Raw genomic sequence first — 23,597 nt, 5'->3', positions numbered from 1 at the left:
TGGGCCTCTCTCCGTCGGCCCCGCGGGGTCCACGATCCTCTTCCCCTTCGCCGCCGCCCTGCGGCCTTCCCGACCCCCTCCCGCGGCCTCCCGGACGGCGGACACCCCGGCCCGAGCAGTTCGTGGGGCGAGGGTCCTCGCAGGCCGCGCGGGTTGTTTGTGGCCAGGTGGCCACTCGCGCCCAGGGCTGGCGACTCCTCCTGGGAAGGGCGTGGAGGGCGGCACGGCGCGTGAGGGCGGCGGGCGCCTGGCCCCGAGCCGCGCCGCGGGGACGCCCGGCTGGCCCAGAGCGAGAGGGGGCGGCCCCGAGCCTGCGGCCGAAGGGAGCTCCGCCCCGGCCCCGTATAAGTGTGCAGGGCTGCGCCGCGCGGGCTGTGGCGGCGGCGGCGGCGGCGCGGGGTGCCGGATCCGGCTCGCACGGCCTGTGAAGCCTCCCACCCGCTTGCATAAGGCTTTGCCTTTCCAACTTCAGCTACAGTGTTAGCTAAGTTTGGAAAGAAGACTAAAAGAAGACCCCGGGGCCGTTTCTCTTTTGTTCTTTGCCCTAGTAGACGTCGGGGTCTTTTTGCGTAAGGCTGTGGTGTTTTTAGCGGTGCTCTCCTCGGTTCCTTGCACTCCTGTTAACAAGCACCTCATCGAGGGCAGCTGCAGCAGCAGAAGAGCAAGCGGGGGGCGCCTGGGGTCATGACCAAGGCAAGAGAGCAAAACCACCAGGGAGGATGCTGCGGTGAGTTGACCTAACGCGGGTGGTGGGCGGTGGAGGCCAGGAGCTCTGCGCAGTTTTGGAGGAATGTGGCTCAGCTGTTGATCGGAGTGCTCGGGACTCCTTTTGGTGAGGGTCGAGGAAGAAGGGAATTGCAAGATGCGGGGAAAGGGCTTACACGCCGACAAGGAGGAGTAGACCTGGAAGTTTGGATTGTCTTGTTTAAAAAAAAAAAAAAAAAAAAAAAGGCGGAGTTAAAGAATGTTGAAACAAGAGCTTTCTTAACCGTAGGTGAGGTTTTGCAGTTATTGACCAATAGGTCGTGGTGATTTGAAGCGAGTGGTATTAAGCAAACTGGACACATCGATTCCTCGGTGACTTGATAAAATGTATGTGGTTTGTCCCACAAATTAGGTTTTAATGATCGTGTTTATTAGGAGAAAACGGGCAAGTATTCCAACCTCAGCTCACTTAAGTGACCTAAATACGCTTTTTATCCACCGCCCCTCCTGTGTCTTTGCAGGATCCTTAGCAAACTACCTGACCTCGGCAAAATTCCTTCTCTACCTTGGTCATTCTCTGTCTACTTGGGTAAGTGACAATGTACAGTAATTCTTACGACATACTTGCATAATTTCTTGTTTCCTTTCATTTGGACCAATTTTATTAAGTCACCTTCCAGGTTTTCCGTGCAGCTAAATAAACCATCCAAACACACATGTTCTAACCAAAAAGTTATTTTCACCCAAGATATTTTCCCATAGGTGTTAGTAAATGTTATTTAATTATCATACTTTATGTAGATGAACAACTATCCAAAGATAGAAGGACAGGAATATTTGCATTGCTAATAAATTGTATTTTGTGCTACTAGGCTTATGGTAATATTTGCTACTAAAAACGGATGAATGTCTCATGTATCTTCTATTTCACATTTAAGCTATTTCTCCCTTTTCCTCTTTTGTTAAAATGATAAATTCCAGCATACTGCACTATGAAAATACAGTAGAATAGTGGAGTGACTGATTCAGGCTAAAAATAGCATTCTGTGATTAATTTAAATATAAATTGGCATCCAAAACAAATATCTGGGTGATAAAAATTCTTGGCTTTAAAATGTTCTCTGCTGGGGGTACCTGGGTGGCTCAGTTGGTTAAGTGTCCAGTTTTGGCTCAGGTCGGGATCTCAGGGTTAGTAAGTTCAAGCCTCCCATGGGACTTTCTGCTGTCAGCATAGAGCTTGCTTCAGATCCTCTGTCTTCCTCTCTCTCTGCCCCTCCCTCACTCTTGTGTGTGCACTCCCTCTCTCTGTCTCTCAAAAATAAATAAACTTTAAAAAAATGTTATCTGGAGTGCCCGGGTGGCTCAGTTGGTTGAGCTCAGGTCAGGATCTCGCAGTTTGTTGGGCTCTGTGCTGACAGCTCAGAGCCTGGAGCCTGTTTTGGATTCTGTGTCTCCCTCTCTCTGCCCCTTCCCTGCTCATGCTCTGTCTCTCCTTGTCTCTCAAAAATGAATAAACATTAAAAAAATTTTTAAAAAATGTTATCTGTTGGTAGATATTTGTTGAGCATCTCAAGCTGTCTTAAAAACCATCATCCATTGAAAATCAGCAAATGATTCATAATTCTCTCTCCAAATTCCTATGCGGTCCTAGAAGAGGGCCAGTGTTTCTGTTGGCCTGGCTAGCTTCATCAACGTCCCAAAAAAGAATAATCCCAAAAGGATGCTGTATGTGTGTGTTTGATTAATGATTAGAATCTTTCGAATTAAACAATTCTTCTTAGTGTTTAAAAGCAGTATTTGAGTAAATTCTATGTATGCCTCCTATGATTTTTAATTTTAAAAAATCAAAAGGAGAGAGAATTTTTAAGGTAAATTTTGTGAATAGTATTTTCTTTTTAAATTGGAAACTTCTGTTGGATCATCCTTAAGACATGAATGCAAACTATTGTAAGAGGAAATGTGGACCCATGCCCTTGGGAAATTATTAAGCTAGGTTATCAGCTCTTTAAGAAATAGCAGTTCAAAGATGGCTTTTTAGAAAGGCTAGCTCTTATCTTCCCAGAGGCTTAGACAAGGATGACTCTGCAAATACATGTAAACAAAGTTGAATTGGTGTGATTTTGTTTTCAATAGCTGATGATTCTAAGTAGAAATCTAGTGAAACTACTCTTAATTATACCTAAACCTATAGTTTTCCTTCCATTTAATTCAGTACTTTTTAAAAATACTTTTAAGTATTTAAATTTTTTTTTTTTAATGTTTTCATTTTTGAGAGGACAGAGACAGAATGCGAGTGGGTTAGGGGCAGAGAGAGAGGGAGACACAGATACGAGGCAGGCTCCAGGCTCTGAGCTGTCAGCACAGAGCCCAACGCAGGGCTCGAACTCACCAGCTGTGAGATCATGACCTGAGCCGAAGTCGGACACTGAACCCACTGAGCCACCCAGGTGCCCCTACTTTTAAGTATTTTAAAAACCAATAACAAGGAATAGAGGTAGCATCTGATATTCCCATCCTGTGGTCTGGACCTATGTCTTAGGAGAATGAGGTATCTCACTTCTAAATACTCATTACCTTTAATGTTTATGTGACCTTTTGTTGTTAGGTTGTGAGGTCAGATTTGCCAAAAGGGTGTAACTATAGTTGTTCCAGGAGGATTTTTTTGTCATGTTAATTAAAAGTCCCATATGAAAAGTGGCAGACACTTACCCCAGTAAGTTGAGTTAAGGGAGTTCTTGTGGAAAGTTGGATTAAAACAAAACAAAACAAAATCCCCCCAAACCAGGATCTACAACCATATAAGGTTTAGTGGAGTTTTACTCCTTATTGCAAAAGAGTACAAAAGAGGAATGCTCAGTAACTCTAGATAAGTCTGCCTTTGAGTTTTGTCTCCTGTTTGACACTGCCTAATTTTATTAGCACAAAATAAATGTGTTTGTGTGTGTGTGTGTATCCGTTTATATATATGTATACACACACACACACGCACACATCTATCCATTCCCCTGAAAACTCTGCCAAACCATGGTTTCCTGTACACTGAAAATAGAAGTATTAGGGTAGAAGGTTATATCTGTGTGGGGTTGGATGCTTTTTATTTCTGGCTTTATTTCTATCTGCCAGTACATCAGTACATTTTACTCTATGCTATCAGAATGCAAAGTACTGTAAGAAATGGGTCTTGTTGTCAAGGAGCTTATAATTTGATTTAGTATGGGCTTTAAAAAATGTGTCTAGTCACAAAAAGATAACCAACAGTGGAAAAGGGTGGCCAGTTGCTTGTATCTTGTGTCATTATCCTCTGGATTGTCTTCATTCATATCCCAGATGTGTGTATGACTCCAGCCCTTACTTCCTTTAGGTCTCTGCTCAGAGAGGTCTCTGACTACTTAATGCAAAATGCCACCTTCCTGCTCACGCTGCTTCATTTTTCCTTGTAGCATTTATACTATTTGACCTGTTCTAGGTTTGTGTTTGGTCTCTGCTCACTGAGATGCAAGCTGTGGGAAAGTATGGACTTTGATTTTTGTGTACCGTGGAGTTTCTAGTGCCTGCCGTAGGATTGGGTTTATAGTAGCTTCCCAATAAGAAGTAAGTGGATTAATGACTGTGATCATTCATTCACAGATACTCAGTTGTCCCTCAGCTCTCAGCCCACTGGGGGTAGATGGACATGTAAACAAATCATCAAAGTACAGTGAGAGCACATGGGAGGGCAGGAAATGGATGTAAGGAAGGAATGGGTGGGCTCAAGATTGTACTACTTTGGGCTTCATGAGTGTGGAATCTGTTGCCTCTTAAAGCTTAAAGCCTTTAGAAATTGGGATAATCGGAGCAGTTTTATTCCTCTCCATCAAGGAGGCGTCAGGGATACAAGGATAAGCAAGAAAGAAAATTTTCATTTGTTAGCACTTGTTTTGATGGCCTGCTGTAGAAGAGTCTAAAATTCGTTTGGGTAAAAAGTAGGAGTTAAAAAAAAAAAAAAAAAAAGGAAAGAAAGAAGCCACAGTCATGGAGTATTATTTTTTATTCCTTATGGTAAGAAAAAGGAAATTCACTCCTGGAGGCCACCTATCATTTAGGGCATTTATGTGTTTCTTGTCTTTTCCTTGGGAGCTATTCAGAGGGATGGAGAGGAAGATAAAGTGCCTCTCCTCACCCCCTCCCATTGTATGCTAATCCAATCTACACTTGCTTCTCCTGTTAAAGATTAAGGAAGCAGTTTGTTATTCTTATTGATCTCTTTATCTTAATATAAATTTGTCTTTTTATGGGTTTCAAACAAATTGTGTGTTATCATACAGTTTTAATCATTTAGTACATTGGTATTTGAAACTTAATTCCTACTTAATTTAAGTGGAAAAACTTTCCATTATCAATGCAAACAAAAGCTGTGTCAGACGTGTGAATTATGGTACTGATTAATCCTCAAACTTTTGAACAGTCACGGAACAAATCTAATGTACCAGAACAATGTTATTGATAAATCAGTATAGGTTTTTGCCACTTATTCTATATTGACTCATTCACAACTGGGATTCACTGCAGATCCACTCCTTTGTTGATTCCATAGTTATTTGTTGTGTATGTAACCTGGGCCATGCAGTGGGCTGAGCTTTGAGAACACAGAATGTTCTAGAGCTCACATTCCAGACCATCAGGTTAGAATCAGTCTTACAGACATAGTGCTTCCACTGTTTGTTTTAAGATTTACTTGACCATATTCACCCCATTTGACAAGGCCCTAATCTGATGTTAATTTTGAATTGCCTTCCTAAATTATGTTCACAATCCTCTACTCCATGGTAGAGGTTTCTCTTAACTTGGCACTGTTGCCATCTTGGGCTGGATACTTTGTTGTAGGGGACGGCGCTATGCATTGTAGACGCCAGTAGTACTCCTACCCCTGCCCCAGAGTTGTGGCAATCCAAAACAGTTCCAGATATTGCCAGGTGATCCCTGGAGGATAAAATCATTCCTGCAGAGAAATACTGGTCTACATGAAGTTTATTGTAAAGGATTGCTATTGTGTATGTGCATCAATTTAAAATTTTGTTTTTTTAAAATTTTTTTTAACGTTTATTTATTTTTGAGACAGAGAGAGACAGAGCATGAACGGGGGAGGGTCAGAGAGAGGGAGACACAGAATCTGAAACAGGCTCCAGGCTCTGAGCTGTCAGCACAGAGCCCGATGCAGGGCTCGAACTCACGGACCGCGAGATCATGACCTGAGCCGAAGTCGGCCGCTCAACTGACTGAGCCACCCAGGCGCCCTGACTCAATTTAAAATTTTGAATGCATAGAATTGTTGTCTTGGCTTTATAAAATTTTAAAAAAATCATTTGATATACCAGGATAATACTTTGGTCCTAATACGTTGAATTTATCAAGCAGGTGTTAAGAAACTTTGGAAAGAATTAGGACTCTAGTACTTCCAGATAGTGTCAAATGCATAAGGAGCCTAGACTGGGAATTTAGTTTCCTGTAGTGATTTCCAGGGATAGGTTATGATAAAACATTGTTGTCCTGTTTTATGTTAACTCAGGTCAGAGGTCAGGGATGGAGCCAAAAATCTCATGATAAGGTCCATTATAGATTTCTTATGCATTAATTTACCTGACTCATTTAAAAATTTTCATTATTCTACATTCTGCCATAATGAATTCGTTTCCTGTATACTCTACAGTGAAAAAATAAGTAGTCTTTACACCCTTTCCAAACCCATCCATATTAAAATGTTCAAATAAAAAGCTGCTTATGCATTTATTTCTGACATTTTTATAAATGTGGTACCAGAATTTGCCCATATTAATTTTTTCCCCATATTAATTTCATTTTTCTGAGCCTGCCTTTTTTTGACTTTGAAATTTATTGGTGAAATAGAGCATATATTTTAGAATGTTTAGGTGAAAGAAACTTTAAAGATCATATAGTTCATTCTTATCAGTTTACAAATTGGGAAACTGGCTTTGTCTTGACATTCAAAGCATATGAATGTTTGTAAACTATACTGTAGTTTCATTCTGGTTCAGTAGCACACTACTTTGTGCCTCTCAAATCACGATAGGTAAATTCCAGGCCCAGGTAGAAACCTGACACAAAGGGAAGAAGTTTTGTCTCAAAAAACCTTCTTCAGTGTTGAAACTACATTTTTTTTTTCTAGAATGATAAGGAGTATGTGTGTTTCATTAATATCATGCTTTTTTTGGGTTTACTTAGTAAATGGCCCAGAATATTTTCCATTGGACCAGGATGGATGATTTTAACACTTGACCAATATTCAATTCAAAGAGTAATTGTTGACTTGGAAAAATCTCATGGTGTAGCCAGAAAGTACATTTTGATAAGGGAGCAACTTCCTGAGTGTAATTGCCTGGGAAATAAAAATAATCTCATCAAAACATTTCTCTTTTCTTATTCAAGGGAGATCGGATGTGGCACTTTGCAGTGTCTGTGTTTTTGGTAGAGCTCTATGGAAACAGCCTCCTCTTGACTGCAGTCTACGGGCTGGTGGTGGCAGGGTCTGTTCTGGTCCTAGGAGCCATCATTGGTGATTGGGTGGATAAGAATCCCAGACTTAAAGGTGAGAAGTGGTAAACTAAGGCTTTGTATTCATGGGACCTAGGCTTGAGCTAAAGAGAAACCACTGTGACTGACCCACTGTGTGTCTGCTTGCCATACTTGAGCAATGGGATGATCAGCGTCAGCACTTCTACATGGAAGGTCCTGGGGCTTCTGCACAAAATTGGAATGCCAAGATATTAAGCTTATAGATTTTTTTGGATCTTTGGCTAGTCATAAATATCAGATGGTAATAATTAACACCATAGTTCTTTTCTGGGAGCCATCTTAAACATTAAAAGTTTGCTTAACTCTGGCATTCTTTCTAACCATGAGTCGCACTGGAGTCAGTCAGTGTGATGTTCCTGGGACAGCTTTAACATCTGTCCTCTGGGTTACAGTGTTTTCTATAGAGGCAGGTGTAGGGTAATTGAAAACTATAGATTGAAGAGAGAATATCTGAGTCAGGATCATGGAGAGCTGATTATAAATTTTTTGAGTGGAAAAGAAGAAATGGTAATATATTGACATTTATTCTAGAGCATTAGTACTGAAATCATTGCAGTTTTATGTGTAGGAAAGAGAGAAAGTGATGGAACAGTTCAGCTATGCAGAATATAAGCGCAATCCAGATAATAAGCCAGGTCACAATTTTCCTGGGTTGTGCAGTTGATGATGCCAAGACCTGGCCAAGTCTATTTTAGACATTGAAAAAAGATTGAAATATGTTTCTTTCAGTGAAGGATGACTGCCCCTGGATAGAGAGCAATTTGGATTATCAAATTCTAGGACTTGATTCTATTAGTGAAATGGTCAAGGTGGACATTTGTCTGTTTTGAGAATGGATATACCAGAACACATATAGAACTAAGTTTTGTATACAAGAAAACAAAAAACATTCCTGGTTGTTCACATCGTTATTTGTAGGAACACAGGGATATTATATATCTTGGAGACCTTTTAACCTTATGATTGTTGAGCATTGGAATCCTAGGTTGGGAAAGAATGTTGAGTTAGATGAAAAAGTGTGTGGTAGGATAGCAATCTCCCATTTATCCCATGAAATCAGCTCACATGTCACTTTCTGTGAAAATGTCCGATGTCTCTGGGCTGATTTAATCATTTCTTCCTCTGCTCTCAGGAGTCTTTGTCAACACCTCTGCTATTGTACTTCTACTCTTACAATTATCTGTTCCCATATCTTTCCTTCCTCTGGTTGGTGGGGTTCTAAAAGTTAGAAACTTCACGCAGTTGGTATTTAATCCTTGTGCAATAGAAGAATGAGTTGTATGTTGGGATTTTACTACAAACTAATTTCAGAAAGCAGTTTGTTTGAGGCTTTTATATGACCTTCTAAGCCAGAATGAGCTTTACTGCCCTTAAAGACCAGGGCTATAATTATGCCTTACGCATACAACTCCCTGTATTTTTCAGGGTACTTTTCATGAGTATTTTATTTGAGCATCATACTGACCTTGTAAAGAAGGCACATATGTATCATCATCCTCACCTTATAGACACAGACATAAGAGACATTACGTATCCTGTCCTAGATCACCTACCCTGGTGAGTGGCAGGGAAAAGATTACAAATAAGACTGTGGGTGTCCTTACTTGGTGTACTTAGTCCTTACTCCAATACATTATCTACATGGGTGCCGGACTGCAAGGAAGCTGGCATTTTCTGTGAGGGAAGGTGTTACTTAGAATTTCATAGCAGCAGCATACAGCATTAGAATGCCCAGTGGAACACACTGCTGCTTTATTCTTGGTGAATTTTACATATCTTTCCTATGTATTCATACTATCTTATCAGATTCAGCCTATTCCGTAGGGGCTTATGGATTCCATGACTTCTTAACCTCTTCTCTAACTTCCTGTATGTTATGATTTTAGCTTCAGCAACAAAGAGCTGAAAGATGGATCTTGTCTATGTAATATAGTTCTGTTTATGACAGTAAACTTTCAAGAGAATAAACTAAATGAAAATGTGGTCATTATGAATGGCTTTAATTAATAGGAAAATGGTGAATACTTCACTCTTCCTGTAAGTTTTACTGGTCTGGTGTTATCTGGTGGGTCCTACTGGAAATAGTTGATTCAGGATTTACTTCAGGAATTTTTTTTTCATATAGTAATTTGCGTATGCATTAATGTGTGGACAAAAATGGGGCCATTGTGATATTTTGGTGTAGTGAACACTTTGCTTCCTCCCTCTGTACAGTGGCTCAGACTTCGCTGGTGGTACAGAATGTTTCAGTCATCTTGTGTGGAATCATTCTGATGATGGTTTTCTTACATAAAAACGAGCTTCTGACCATGTATCATGGATGGGTTCTTGTAAGTTCTCAGTGATATTCTTGATGGCAGAAAATAGAACATCTGGTAGCGGTAAAAAATGAAAGCCCTTTGAGACTAGGGGGTATCTTTTCACAAAGACACTGTTGACCCTCTGTGTCCATTTAATATCCTCTACCGTTTGTATTATATTTTGTTTTTGCTTGTTTGCCCATAGTGGGCACTCATTAAATATTGTTTGAATTTTAATTTTGTCCTATTTTTTTTCCTTATTTGTTTTTAGTGGTATTTCTAAAAGTTTATTGTATACTTCAGTTGTCAATTAGTTTTCAGCTACTAACCTGTAATTTGTTCACATTACATAAGAAATGTAATCCATATATTTATTAATTTGTCATAATTGTATTCCTCCAATAGTAATTGGTATGTATGGGGTCATGGACTACATAACTTCTCACACTATGGTCTCATGATAGCTTGATGGAAAAGGGGAAAGATGGGGTGGTGGCAAATAATGGATTTGATGTAACTATTGAATCTTCTTATCTATTTAGACACATACTGTAGGGTTTCAAAGCCAGGGAGAACATTAGAAATCTTCTAGTATATTCCCTTTATTTTGTTAATGAAAAAATTAGACAAAGTGATGTTATCTGATTGACCATTGTCGTGCAACTAGGAAGTATCATAATTCTGACTTAAATGCAGGTCTTCTCACTTCCCCTTTATTGTTTTTTCCAAAAGAGGTATTTTGGGAAGAAATTAAGAACTACTGCTATGTTAACACTTTATGATAACTATGTCACATAAATGTGCACATGATTTTTATAATTTTTGTACTATGTGTATTGCAGATGATGTGGATTAGGAAGATATTATGCCCTTTAACTTGACTACTGGTATTTATGGTTTCATGTCTACAAAGTAAAATTATTTCTTACAATTTTGTGAAATGAACTTAAAATTTTATTATTATGCCACCAAAGACCATTTCAAACTACACTGTACAGTGAGGTGTAGGTCCTGTGAGGTAAAACTGACATTTTTAACTCAACTTTTTCCTATAATTCCTTAGACTTCCTGTTACATCTTGATCATCACTATTGCAAATATTGCAAATTTGGCCAGTACTGCTACTGCAATCACGATCCAAAGGGACTGGATTGTCGTTGTTGCAGGAGGAGACAGAAGCAAATTAGCAGGTAATTTGGCTTTCTCTTTTAATGTAAGGGGTTACATGAGGATTCACTTTATGTCAGAGGTAGTAAATGAGGGTTAAACCTTTTCTTCTGGGTATTTAATTGAAAATTATTTTCCATAAATTGAAAATATAGTCTTTGTCTTATCACATTGTCAGTTTCAGTGCAATGATTTATCTCACTGTTATGAAATTAATTTATAAGATAGTGAACTTTTATTGTATGCAAACCTGGCAAATGGAAGAACGTTTCTTTTGAACTCTTTCTTTTAAATTCTGTTCATGGTCTCTGTATGTTTACTTAATACTTAGAGCAGTGAAAATCTGACATGAGATTGATTCATTCATACCATGGTAGTATGACTAGTATTTACTGCTTTTTATTTTTCTCCAAACCAAGTGGAAACACTTTATTTCCAAAAGGGACTCTAGTAGTTAATTCCTTCAAGTTTAAAGTTATAATCTATAACTTTTATTATATTATATGCAATGCAATAGAATTGCTGTTACAAATACTAGAGAAATTGAGGACAGAATATGGTTTTCAAGAAGCTTATAATCTTAGTTGTCCATTGGAAACATATATAAGAGGCCAGAGACAGACTAAAGAATGCTTACAAAGCAACATGTCCTATTACATTAGCATCACTTGTACTCAGAATAACTCACCTCACTCAATATTCCCTACCTGCCCCCTGACACAGACACACATCAGATTCATAGCTACACAGGGTTAAGGAGGAAGGGTACACCTATCCACTGATTAGATCAGGTCAATCAGTTGTGCTGGTCATTGAGATAATGGGTATCACAAACCTATTGCCCAACCATCCTGACAGACCAGAAAACTATTGCTGATGATTTAAATGGCTTATTCTAGTTCACAGAAGGCAAGATTAGTGTTGGGGATAGCAGGCAACTTTGTTTGGGCCATGTGGCTAAAAAAAGGAAAGGAGGTGGTGAGAGAAAGAAAATGTGTGAAAGGTCTAAAGGAAGAAAGAGAAGAATTTGCTTAAATCATCACTTTGTTGTAGCAATGTTATTTATAGTTGAGACAAATACCACAGTGATTTTAGAGAATGGTGTCCATATAGGATGAATTTATAGCACATGTGAATATACCACAGGATATTCTTTCTAGAGGTAAAGTAGTGATTCTCGTTGATTTTTTTCTTCCTGTAATCATTTACCAATAGGAAATAATTCCATGTCTCTTCTTGTCACATTGAACTATATGATTAGGCTTTGTCCTTTTTTGTATGTTTTTTCCTTATTTACTTTCTCTAATATGCTATTTTAAGTATGTAATACATATCCATGTTTTAAAATTCAAAAGGTACAAAAAGACCTGTTTTGAAAATAGAGCACATATGTATCTGGTAGAATATATTTGGGGGGAAAGTTGTCTTTTAAAATGATTTTCTTTCTCTTAATATGAATTTTATTTTATTTTATTTTTTTAACGTTTATTTATTTTTGAGACAGAGAGAGACAGAGCATGAACGGGGGAGGGTCAGAGAGAGAGAGGGAGACACAGAATCTGAAACAGGCTTCAGGCTCTGAGCTGTCAGCACAGAGCCTGACGCGGGGCTCGAACTCATGAACCGTGAGATCATGACCTGAGCTGAAGTTGGACGCTTAACCGACTGAGCCACCCAGGCTCCCTTCTTAATATGAATTTTAAACTCATTTTGACTCTTGTGAAGTCTGTACAGTCTGGGGGGAAGAAAGCCCTGTGTAAAGTGAAAATTCCTCAGAATTTATCATTTATTCTAAATACAAATATAAATAAATAAGAAAAACCAAAGATTCCATATAACTTTGTGGGCTTTTGACGTCCCAGAACAACAAGAAGAATATGAATGACTGTTTCTCAGCTGCCTTTCTTTATTATCAGGAATAATTGCAGAGGAATAATTGCAGTCTATTTTCTAACTTTCTGGAATTTCTCAAGTTTAGGAAGGGAAGTAAGCTGCCTATTGAAGTTTCATCCACTGTGAATTAGCTTTTAGCAAGTGGTGCTTTTTAGCAAGTGAAGTCGAATTTCTCAAGTTTAGGAAAGGAAGCAAGCTGCTTATTGAAGTTTCATCCACTGTGAATTAGCTTTTAGCAAGTGGTGCTTTTCTGCATTCAACTAGTATTGCAGGTTAGTAGCCTAGTGAGGGAAAACCTCCGTGTTGTCTTTCTTCAGCATTTGTTAAAAGATTAACTAAAACCATGCTTCAAAATAGGATAGAAACTTTCTTAGTTCAGAAGGTCAGCAAGGGTCTATCTAACCATTGATTTTTTGGTGCTATTTCTGCTATAAGGCAGAATTATAGAACAGGTAGAGAGGAGGAGAGAGGAAAATTGGAGAAGTGTATGTCAAGAAGTACACCTTAGTCACCTCTGAGGTTGAGTCTCTGCACACAGACGCACGTCCTCCAGTCAGGAATTGTGTGTGTTTGTGCAGGGCGCGTTTTGAAGTCGAAACGAAAACTTTAGAAACCCAGCGAAAACTGTTAGAAACCCGAGCAGGGGACTGGACAGGGATGCTGAACCTGTGTGCGCCTTGTATGTGTGTGCCTGTGAAGGGCAAAAGCTGTATGCACTGGGAGGAGAGGTGGTGAGCCAGATGGTAATTGCTCCCCTTCCCTTAATGCAGTGTTTCTTGATTTCAGAATAGGTTTCAAAACTGGAAGTTGTATCACTGAGGGTAAAAAAATAGAGACATTTTCCCTGGAAGGTTAAAAAATTTTAGAATTTCAGTGGCATCAGACCAAAATACAGCTGTTACCATCTAGTTTGGAGATCACCAGAAAAGGAATTGCTTTTCTACATAAATACTGGTAATTAATCTGTCGGCTAATTTGCCTAGGTACTTGGTTTAGTGTTTTATTAAAGTAGTCTGTTGTGCTATGACCCTTAGCCTGTCAAACCTGTTTGAAGCTCACTTCCTTTTCCCAGACTTTTTATCCCTTCTGTTTTATTTCCTTCCCTATTTTCTTTGTTAACCACTCTATTTATAGCTTCTGAGGTGTTTTGTTTTGTTTTGTTTTGTTTTGTTTTGTTTTGATCCTCCTTCCTAAAGACACATCTGCTGGTTACTGTGATCAAGATGACCAATAAATTTCTTATTTGAACTCTATTGACTAAAAATTGATTTCATATTTAAGGTAGACAAACCTGTTGCCTGCTATTTGCTCAGCAGGTCTGCTTATTATTATTATCCTATGAGATTTAATATACCCTTTATAATAGCAAGTCTTTATTTAATGTCATGGTCTGTGCCTCAGCTGCAGCTGAAAATAGTTCAATTGCAATTAAATGAGCACATATATGTGTGTTTACATAAGAATAAATAGAAATTTGTGCAAAGGATGGGTTTGCATATTCAGAGGACAGATTCTTCTCTAGCCTGTTACCAGTGAAATGATGAGGTCTTTTCCCCAAATCATTATATAGTTCATTCTGCTTCCAAAACATAAAAGCCGGTTACTGATACTGCATCACACACAAACATTATTAGCTTCCTAAGTATAATAAAGATTGAAATTGGTGGCATTAGGAAGCTTCAGGAGCACTTAAAAACTGAGGAAGTGAAAATACAACAAATCATTTTAACTAAATTAATTTTTCTCTTGTTGTGGGGCTTTCAGAACATGTGTATATTTTCACTCGTACTCAATTTTGGGAATCAAAATATTGAGTTACTTGAATCTATTCTATACTTCTCTGTTAGCACCTGAGTTGGAAACTTTTTGAGGGTGGGATGAAAGCGAAGCCTCTGCAAAAAAGGGTCATGTGTGAGATCAATGAAAACTGCCTTTGCCTCTCAAGTGAAAGGTGAAACGTGTCAAAGTTCTCCTGTTATCATGTAAGCATTATACACTCATGGGACTAATTGGAAGGCAGTTGAGGACCAGGAAGAATTAGAGAAGGAATAAAGGCAATTTTCTGCTAATGCACTTATTAGTCACCTATTGCTTTTGTCTTAAGGTGCCCCACATGATTGATAAGGATTTGTCTCATTGGTTCCACTCTACTCTGTGAGATAGAGAATAAGAAAATTGGTCATTTTCTTGACTTCCTCTCTTTTATTCATGTTGTCCTCTGCTCTGATTTTGCTATGTTCCCATGGTCATGTCCTAGACTTGGTCATCACCACTAAATCCTCCCCTTCCATAATCTTAATCTTAGGCATTCATGTCTTGAATTGGCACCTCCTGTCTTTCCAGCTCATTCCTTCTCATACCCTAGCCACAACAGTCTTCCAGTCTGGTTGTCACCTACAGGCCATTTTCACTGTCTGTGACCGCTCTTGTCTCCCTTCCTTACTCAGCTGAAATTACAGGTCAGACATTCTGATCACATATGTTCACCTCCTAGCTTATACTCTCAGCTCACTTGGCCTCCTCTCCTTCTGTTACTCTCCAGTAGAACATGCCTGGAGAAAAATGCAGCTTTGCTCTCTGTTTTCACTGTTTTACAGTTCGTGACCATTGGGTTCATGTTCGCCCTTTTGTGCTGCCAGGTGATCGTACTAATTTCTGTGGCCCTTTCCTCCTTCCTGTTTCCTTAGAGGAGTAGGTTTCACGTTCTCCTTTCTCCTCATACATTCCATACCTCCTCTCCCATCCTCACTTTCACTGATGACCTTGCTTTGTGCTTTACTGAGAGAGTAGAAGAAATGAGAAGTTACACATGCTGTCCCCATTACATCCACCTGCAGCTGCGTATGTGGTCTGCACTCTTGTGCATGTTGATGGTTTTGCTCCCGTCTAAGAGTAGCTCTCCCATTTGTGTGTTGGTTCAGATTCCATCCCTTCTCATCTATGGTGTCATCCCCAACAGCATATAAATGTGCAATAATATTTCTCTTAAACATTTTTACCTCTTTTTACCCTTCTACCACCTCATTTCTTTGTTTCTGTTTTCAGAAAATCTTAAAAAAAAAGATGTCTATGCTGTTTCTAGTTCCTGTCCCTGGTCAGGACTTTGCTTTTCATGATGCCAGGGGGGCAACATTTACATTGTGAATCCAGGGAGTGCCACTCACTTAAAAATATAATATAAATGGTATATCTCCTGGAGTTGACACCAATCTCTTAAACCAGCTTCAGTCAGGCATTTTCCCTTTCTGGTCTACCAGAACTACTCTCTTTGAAGCCCCCAATACCTTCTGTGTGACCAATCTAGAGCTTCCTCTTAGTACTCATCTTCCTTGACCTATCAGCAGCACTTCCCAGTTGATTACCCCTCCTCTTAGAAACAGTGTTGCCCCATGGCTTCTAGGATGCCACACTCCTCTGGGTTTTCTCCTCTTTCACTAGTTCTTCTTCATCTTCCTGACCTCTAAACATTGACATGCCCAGGACTGGGTCCTCAGATCTTGCCTCTTCTGGATCTACACTCAGTCCCTTGGTTGACCTCATCCAGTCTGACTGCTTTAAAACTCAACTGGCTGATGACTACCAAATCTGGCACAGACTTCTTTCCTAAACTGCAGACATATTTAACTGTCCACTTGATACACCCTTGTGCTTGTCAGTAGCCTATCAAAATCAGCATCTCTAAACTAAATACTCGTTCTTTTGCTGCAAATCTGATTCTTTTGAATTCTTTCCTTTCTCAGTAAATGGCCACTCTTTCCTTCTAATAGTTGCTTAGAAAACAGCAACAGTGAACTTCAGAGTCCTCCTTAATTCTTCTCTTTCTCTCACACCCCATATCTAATCTATTTGCAAATCTTTCTGATTCTGCCTTTGAAGTGTATCCAACATCTGTTTCCCCATTTCCATTATTACTGTCCTGGTTTATGCTACATCATCTTCTACCTGTCTTCTTGCCTCTGCTCTTATCTACCAACTCCCTCATCCTCATGCTACAGTCTTCACAACACAGCAGCCAAAATGAACCTTTAAAAACATAAGTTAGACTGTGTCACCTCTCTGTTCAGAAGCTCCAAAAGGCTTCCTCACCCATTCATTGACGAAGTTGGCATCCATATAATGTTCACAAGACCCTAGGTGATTAGACCAGTCTACCCTCCCTCTCTGACCTCTTCCCTTCCTCCCTCTGCTCTAGCCCTGCCAGCCTCCTTGTTGTTCCTCTAACACTGTAGGTGTGCTCCTCCTGCCCCAGGACATTTTTACATCCCTTGGTCTGGAATTCTCTTTTCACTGATATCTACAGGACTGACTCTTTTTCCTCCTACTCCTTTCTCTCTCTCTCTCTTTTTTTTTTTTTTTTTTCAGGGAGTCCTTTCCTGACCTTGCCATATTGAAAACAAATCTTTTGGGGCACCTGGGTGGCTCAGTCAGTTAAGCATCTGACTTCAGCTCAGGTCATGATCTCATGGTTTGTGGGTTCAAGCCCCATGTCGGGCTCTGTGCTGACAGCTCAGAGCCTGGATCCTGCTTGGGATTCTGTGTCTCCCTCTCTCTCTGCCTCTCCCCTGCTTGTGCTCTCTTTCAAAAATAAACATAAAAAAAAAAAAAGAAAACTGAAATTTCTCTTTTCCCAGCACCCTTTTTCTGCTTTATTTTTCACCGTAATATTTAATTAACATATGACATTCTGTGTGTGTGTGTATATATATACACATATACATATACATACATATATATATATATATATATATATATATATATATATATATATATTTATTGATTGATTTACTCTTTCTTTTCCCATGGGAAGGTAAACTCCCTGAAGACAGGGCAGGATATTCTTTATTTTTTTTTATAGTGATAGAATAATGCCTAGCCCATAATAGGCATTTAATAAATTTTTGTTGAAAACATGTTTGTAGGGTCACTCACTATTGTATTCATCTTAAAAGCTAATATTAGACTTATTTATACAACCCCAGGGAATCATGATTTTTGAGGCAGATTTAATATGACTTGTTCCAAATGACAAATTATTTCCTAACAAAATGGTTTGTTCACAGAATGCTTTTAGAAATTTATATTCTAGGAATCTATACTCTTGGATTATGAGTTTGTATTATGTAAGTGGGCAGTCTCTCTTTGATAGATTTGCACACTTATCTTCCTCCTTTACCTACCTTTATAGATATGAATGCTACAGTACGAAGGATTGACCAGTTAACCAACATCTTGGCCCCTATGGCTGTTGGTCAGATTATGACGTTTGGCTCTGCAGTCATTGGCTGTGGTTTCATTTCGGGGTGGAATTTCGTGTCCATGTGTGTGGAGTACTTTCTGCTCTGGAAGGTTTACCAAAAAACACCTGCTCTGGCTGTGAAAGCTCCTCCTAAAGTAGAGGAAGCTGAATTGAAACAGCTGAATTTACATAAAGGTAAGCTCAATACAGCGATCAATCCTTTTATTCTGATGTTCAGACCTTAAAAGTTGGTGAAGACGAAAGTTCATCCAGTTTATTACTGCTGAAGGCGTGCATGAGGTTAAATATGTCACTTTGGTATGGATGAGTCAATACCCAGGCTTTTGACAGCCTGAGGAACAACTTGGGATTGGACCTCAGGGAGCTGGAATGAGGCCTCGGGCCCTTTTCCTTAACGTAAGCAGCAGACATGGAGGGGAAATCAACTGAGGGATGGCTGGGAAAAATTGAGCCATAAGAATGGGAAAAACAAGGGGGGGAAAAAGAATAAGAGAATTCCTGAGTCTATGAAGAGAAGAGTTACATAGCTATTTGTACAACAGTGGAAGGGAATGAGGACTGAAGGTGGGCATTTCCCAAGAAGAGAGAGCAAGTTGGACTTTTGGGCTAATGGAATCCTAACAGGGCCCCAGAAAAGAAGATGCTGTGTTTTTCCAGACAATTATTATATTTTTACTTGATGAGTTTTCCTGTTATTTACTTTTACTTTGGTGGGAGTATACTTTTCTTTCTTTCTTTCTTTCTTTCTTTCTTTCTTTCTTTCTTTCTTTCTTCCTTCCTTCCTTCCTTCCTTCCTTCCTTCCTTCCTTCCTTCCTTCCTTCCTTCATTTCTGGAGTATAATTTCTAAGGGGGGCAATGGAGAGAGGGAGACAGACCATGTGAGAGACAGCGATATCCATAGTATTTTGTTTATTTGACATAAATGCTACTTGGAGATTGTTTCTTAGCTGAAATTCTTAGGTTAGTAAAAGAAAATACATATTATACTGATACATATAATAATATCTTTTATTAACAGAAACTGAGCCAAAATCCTTGGAGGGAACTCATCTAATGGGTGAGAAAGACCCTAACATCCATGAGCTTGAACATGAGCAAGAGCCAAGCTGTGCCTCCCAGATGGCTGAGCCCTTCCGCACCTTCCGAGATGGATGGGTCTCCTATTACAACCAGCCAGTGTTTCTGGCGGGCATGGGTCTTGCTTTCCTCTATATGACTGTCCTGGGCTTTGACTGTATCACCACAGGGTACGCCTACACTCAGGGGCTGAGCGGGTCCATCCTCAGTATTCTGATGGGAGCATCAGCCATAACTGGAATAATGGGAACCATGGCTTTTACTTGGCTACGTAGAAAATGTGGCCTGGTTCGGACTGGTCTGATCTCAGGATTTGCACAGCTTTCCTGTTTGATCTTGTGTGTGATCTCCGTGTTCATGCCTGGAAGCCCCTTGGACTTGTCTGTTTCTCCTTTTGAAGATATCCATTCTAGGTTGATTCAAGGAGAGCCGCTGTCCACAATTAGACCTACAGATATACCTGAAATCATTTTTACACCTGAAATGCACATGTCAAATGTGTCTGACCCTGCTACTATTGTCCCAGAGATGAGTCCTAAATCTGTGCCCATAGTGTCTGTCAGTCTGCTGTTTGCAGGCGTCATTGCTGCTAGAATTGGTAAGTCATCTCTCTGAATGTTAATGAGCTAAAGTGTCTTTTTTGCAGTGTGGGTTCAGAAGATTCAATGATAAATGATCTGAAATCTTCCCTTAATTTAAGCAAAACCCACTCTGTATCCTTACATACATATGAAATTTCTATTTTATAGTTTAAAATACAGTTTGTATATATGCACATATGCTTAAAATATGATTAGGGCTTGAAACTTTTTAAATTTTTTTTTTTAACGTTTATTTATTTTTGAGACAGAGAGAGACAGAGCATGAACAGGGGAGGGGCAGAGAGAGAGGGAGACACAGAATCTGAAACAGGCTCCAGGCTCTGAGCTGTCAGCACAGAGCCTGACGCGGGGCTCGAACTCACGGATCGTGAGATCATGACCTGAGCCGAAGTTGGACGCTTAACCGACCAAGCCACCCAGGCGCCCCTAAACTTTTTAATAAATGAGTATCTTAAGTGTTACTCTTGATGCAATTTATTATTTTTTTTAGTTAATTTATTTTTTTTTTAATTTTTAACATTTATTTATTTTTGAGAGACAAAGCACAGGCAGGCGAGGGGCAGAGAGAGAGAGAGGGAGACACAGAATCCAAAACAGGCTCCAGGCTCCAAGTTGTCAGCACAGAGCCCAATGCGGGGCTCGAACTCAGTCCATGAGATCATGACCTGAGCCGAAGTCAGATGCTCAACTGACTGAGCCACCCAGGCACCCTGATGCAACTTATTTTTTGAAAATATATTAGTTATAATGATGCCAGTTAGTGATTTAGTGTCTTTATATTGCTATAACTCTACTAAAAGGACTATGAGTTAGAAAATATTTGTATAGGACAAGGTAAAAAAGGTAGTGTTTTTGTTTTCAAAAAAAAAAAAATCCTTCAAAAGTCCTCTCTAGCTTATGTGTATTTACAGTATACTTTGCCAAACAAGTGGATTTTATAGCTCTGGAAGGAAACACAATGTAATGACTTCTTACAAAGTAAAATTTAAGTAATTATTAATAGAGTACTGATGAATTATCTCTGCCTGAATTTTTTTCTTTAAATGAAACCATATTTATCTTGTGATACAAAGCAATTCATTAATTTATCAAAGACAATTAATATTCAAGCAAGACAGCTTTATTACAGGGGCTTTAGAAACCAAGCAGTAAATGTAATAATCACTTAAAGTCCTTAAACTTTAACCACAACAGTATATTAGTACATTCACTGTAGGCTTTAAAAACACTAGTACTTACAGTAAGATTTATTGTCTCTGATTTCAGAGTTTTGCTTTTGTAGTATAAATAATCACAAAAAATAGAATTAAGAAGTTTGTAGATTAGACTTACTTTAGTATGGTGGCTATAAAAAATCATTTCTTGAAGCCACTAGCAACCCAGTATTTTATTTATTTTATTTTATTTTATTTTATTTTATTTTATTTATTGTATTTTTATTTTTCAAGTTTTTATTTAAATTCCAGTTAATTAACATGCAGTGTAATATTAGTTTGAGGTCTAGAATTTATTGATTCAACACTTATATACAACACCAAGTATTTATTAATGAAAAAGAATTCTGCAAGGCAAGGCTCTGATGAATATATGCATGGTGACTTCAAGATAATAGGGATGAATATATATTTTGTCCACGTCAACAGATTTTTAAAATGTAAATGTGAAATGTAAAGCTGTAAATTAAAATTCAGTGTTTAACAGATATCTTCTATTAATAGGTCTTTGGTCCTTTGATTTAACTGTGACACAGTTGCTGCAAGAAAATGTAATTGAATCTGAAAGAGGCATTATAAATGGTGTTCAGAACTCCATGAACTATCTTCTTGATCTTCTGCATTTCATCATGGTTATCCTGGCTCCGAATCCTGAAGCTTTTGGCTTGCTTGTACTGATTTCAGTCTCCTTTGTGGCAATGGGCCACATCATGTATTTTCGATTTGCCCAGAAAACTCTGGGCAGCAAGATGTTTGCCTGTTGTCCTGAGGAAAAAGAAGTTACGAATGAAAATCAAACTAATATATCTGTTGTGTGAGACCATTTAACTGTTGCTATCCCTGTTACTAGATTACACAGAGCACATATGCTTATTTTGTACTTCAGAATTCCAATAAACAGCTAGGTGTTTCTCTCTGGTTTTACCCCAGTTGTACCCTGAGGGCTAGAAGCTATTTACAAGACTTAAGTCAGAGGAAATGAACTGGTTAATTTCCCTTACACTTAAGGATGGGGAAAAAAATCAAAAAAGGAAAAGAAAAACTCAGTTTAAATGTGGAGAAAGGTAACACTGATTTTTCCCTATTTCTCAGGAGTAGATAAAATTTTACACGAAGAGCAGTTAGTCACGTGATTTAAGTTATTCTTTGGGAGATATTTATTATCTGTGCAAGAATTCAGATATGTCATTTTTCCTTAAAACTCATTCTTGTCCAAGTCTAGCTAATTTATTTTCTTTTAGCATGTTCTTCACATTATAAAAAAAACAAATTCTGCTTCAAGTATGAAGAGGAGAGTTTGATAACCAGTGTTATTCTTATTGATCCTGTCGATCATAAGGGATTTACATATATGTGGAAAATGAAATACTTAACTAGAATTCTCAAATAGGATTTACGGTATAACTTGAGAGAGCACCTTTGTATCTTTATTATCATGGTGAAATACTGTAGTAAGCATATATAACACTTCAGAAAATGGCTCTCCTGTAAGCTGCAGATAGAAACAAAGCTGTAGATATATAACAGTAAATGCATAAGGACTTCAAATACGCTGATAGTTTGGCCATAGAAACTAGAAGCTCAAAGTCACCCAGGAGAGCAAGATCTGAATTCAACTCCGCTATCATTAATGATCTCTGTCTTGGAACAGGAGGGAGCATGCTTTTAGCCTGGTAGATTAAATGTAGAAAGCAAGCTCACACTTGGAAAGGTTTTGTTTTAAAATCATCAGATTGACTTTTGAATGTGCTCAGCTAGAGCATTTTTACTTTCACTGTTTTGTACCCAAGGAGTTATTTTTACACAGTTGTAGAGCAAGACCGTTTATAAATGTATCCCGTTCAAATGTCTTTGAGAAGAATGGAAGAAAAGAAATACTTTTGTATGTATTTTAAAAAACTGTTTTCCGAGTCCTTTTGCAACATGTCAGTACCAACATGGTACTTTGCCTTAACCGTTTATGCACTTTCATGGAGACTGCAATCCGTTACTATGAGCACTTTCTTCTTTTTTCTTAAGGTTTCATCTTCTTTCTATGGTATGACATAATGATTTACTATGTTGTAAAATCTTTGTAACATATTTCTATATAAAAAACATTTTTAAAATCTTGAGTCCTTTTTCCTGAGTTGCGTTCCCCAGTTATTTAATATTAGTTTTGTTATAGAACATCTGTTTTGGATAAGGTATTTTCTTCCTCTGCAGTTTCATAATAATTCATAATTTTTAGTGTTATCCCACTGTTCATATGTACAGTTTATGGTGGTTTGGATACAAATATAGTAAACATGAACTCATTACTCATTCCTTGACCTTGAAGAAGTCACATGAAGCCCTCTGAATTCTATCTCATCTTCTGTAAATTGGAGATGATACTATAAAGCCAACTCCACCCACCTCACAGCTTTTCCTGACCAAGTCAAATAAGAGAAGTCATGTGGAAGTGCTTTGTGGACTATCGGATGAGGTGGTATCAGTACTAGGAATTGGGCCTAACGACAGAGTTCTAGGTTCCTGCTGTAGTCCAAAAAAAAAGCCGCATTCTGTACTTGACAAATGTTAATGAAGACTTGATCTGTACCCCAGACAGCTTCTTCCTGGGATGCAGATTTGACTCTGACATGGTTAATCAGAGGCTCCTTTTCTTTCCCCTAAAATTGGGGCCTTGAGAACCTTTGCCTGCACCCCGAAGCTCCAGACCTGCTTGTGGCCTATGGACAGACGGCAGATGCCTCCGTAAGGTTTGGCTGCTGTCTTGAACAGGCCCTCTGCTCCCTCCCACAGGGGTCAGCTGTGGTCTGAATTCTGCCC

The 23,597-nt window shown here is 38.9% G+C and overlaps 1 protein-coding gene across 1 annotated transcript; it reads left to right on the top strand.

The window, feature by feature from the left end:
* The first annotated feature begins 366 nt into the window (after window positions 1–366).
* SLC40A1 (solute carrier family 40 member 1) lies at window positions 367–22,894 on the top strand. Its single transcript, XM_040475626.1, has 8 exons — window positions 367–727; window positions 1,227–1,294; window positions 7,129–7,288; window positions 9,490–9,605; window positions 10,639–10,765; window positions 17,821–18,066; window positions 18,912–19,568; window positions 21,291–22,894. Exons 1-8 carry the CDS (start codon window positions 685–687, stop codon window positions 21,602–21,604), a joined length of 1,731 nt encoding a protein of 576 aa, XP_040331560.1. The 5' UTR covers window positions 367–684; the 3' UTR covers window positions 21,605–22,894.
* The last annotated feature ends 703 nt before the right edge of the window (window positions 22,895–23,597 follow it).

Source organism: Herpailurus yagouaroundi, unplaced genomic scaffold (assembly GCF_014898765.1).
Source record: "Herpailurus yagouaroundi ecotype Mexico unplaced genomic scaffold, PumYag 140, whole genome shotgun sequence".
NCBI lineage: Eukaryota > Metazoa > Chordata > Mammalia > Carnivora > Felidae > Herpailurus > Herpailurus yagouaroundi.
Note: the sequence above shows the minus strand (reverse complement) of the source record. Positions and strands in the feature narration are given on the sequence as shown.

What these genes read in the sequence shown, in the direction of transcription:
- SLC40A1 (XM_040475626.1), top strand. Translation starts at nt 685, where the DNA reads ATGACCAAGGCAAGAGAGCAAAACCACCAGGGAGGATGCTGCG. An exon ending in AGACAGAAGCAAATTAGCAG is followed by an intron (nt 10,766 to 17,820) that starts GTAATTTGGCTT and finishes CTACCTTTATAG; the next exon opens with ATATGAATGCTACAGTACGA. An exon ending in ACAGCTGAATTTACATAAAG is followed by an intron (nt 18,067 to 18,911) that starts GTAAGCTCAATA and finishes TTTTATTAACAG; the next exon opens with AAACTGAGCCAAAATCCTTG.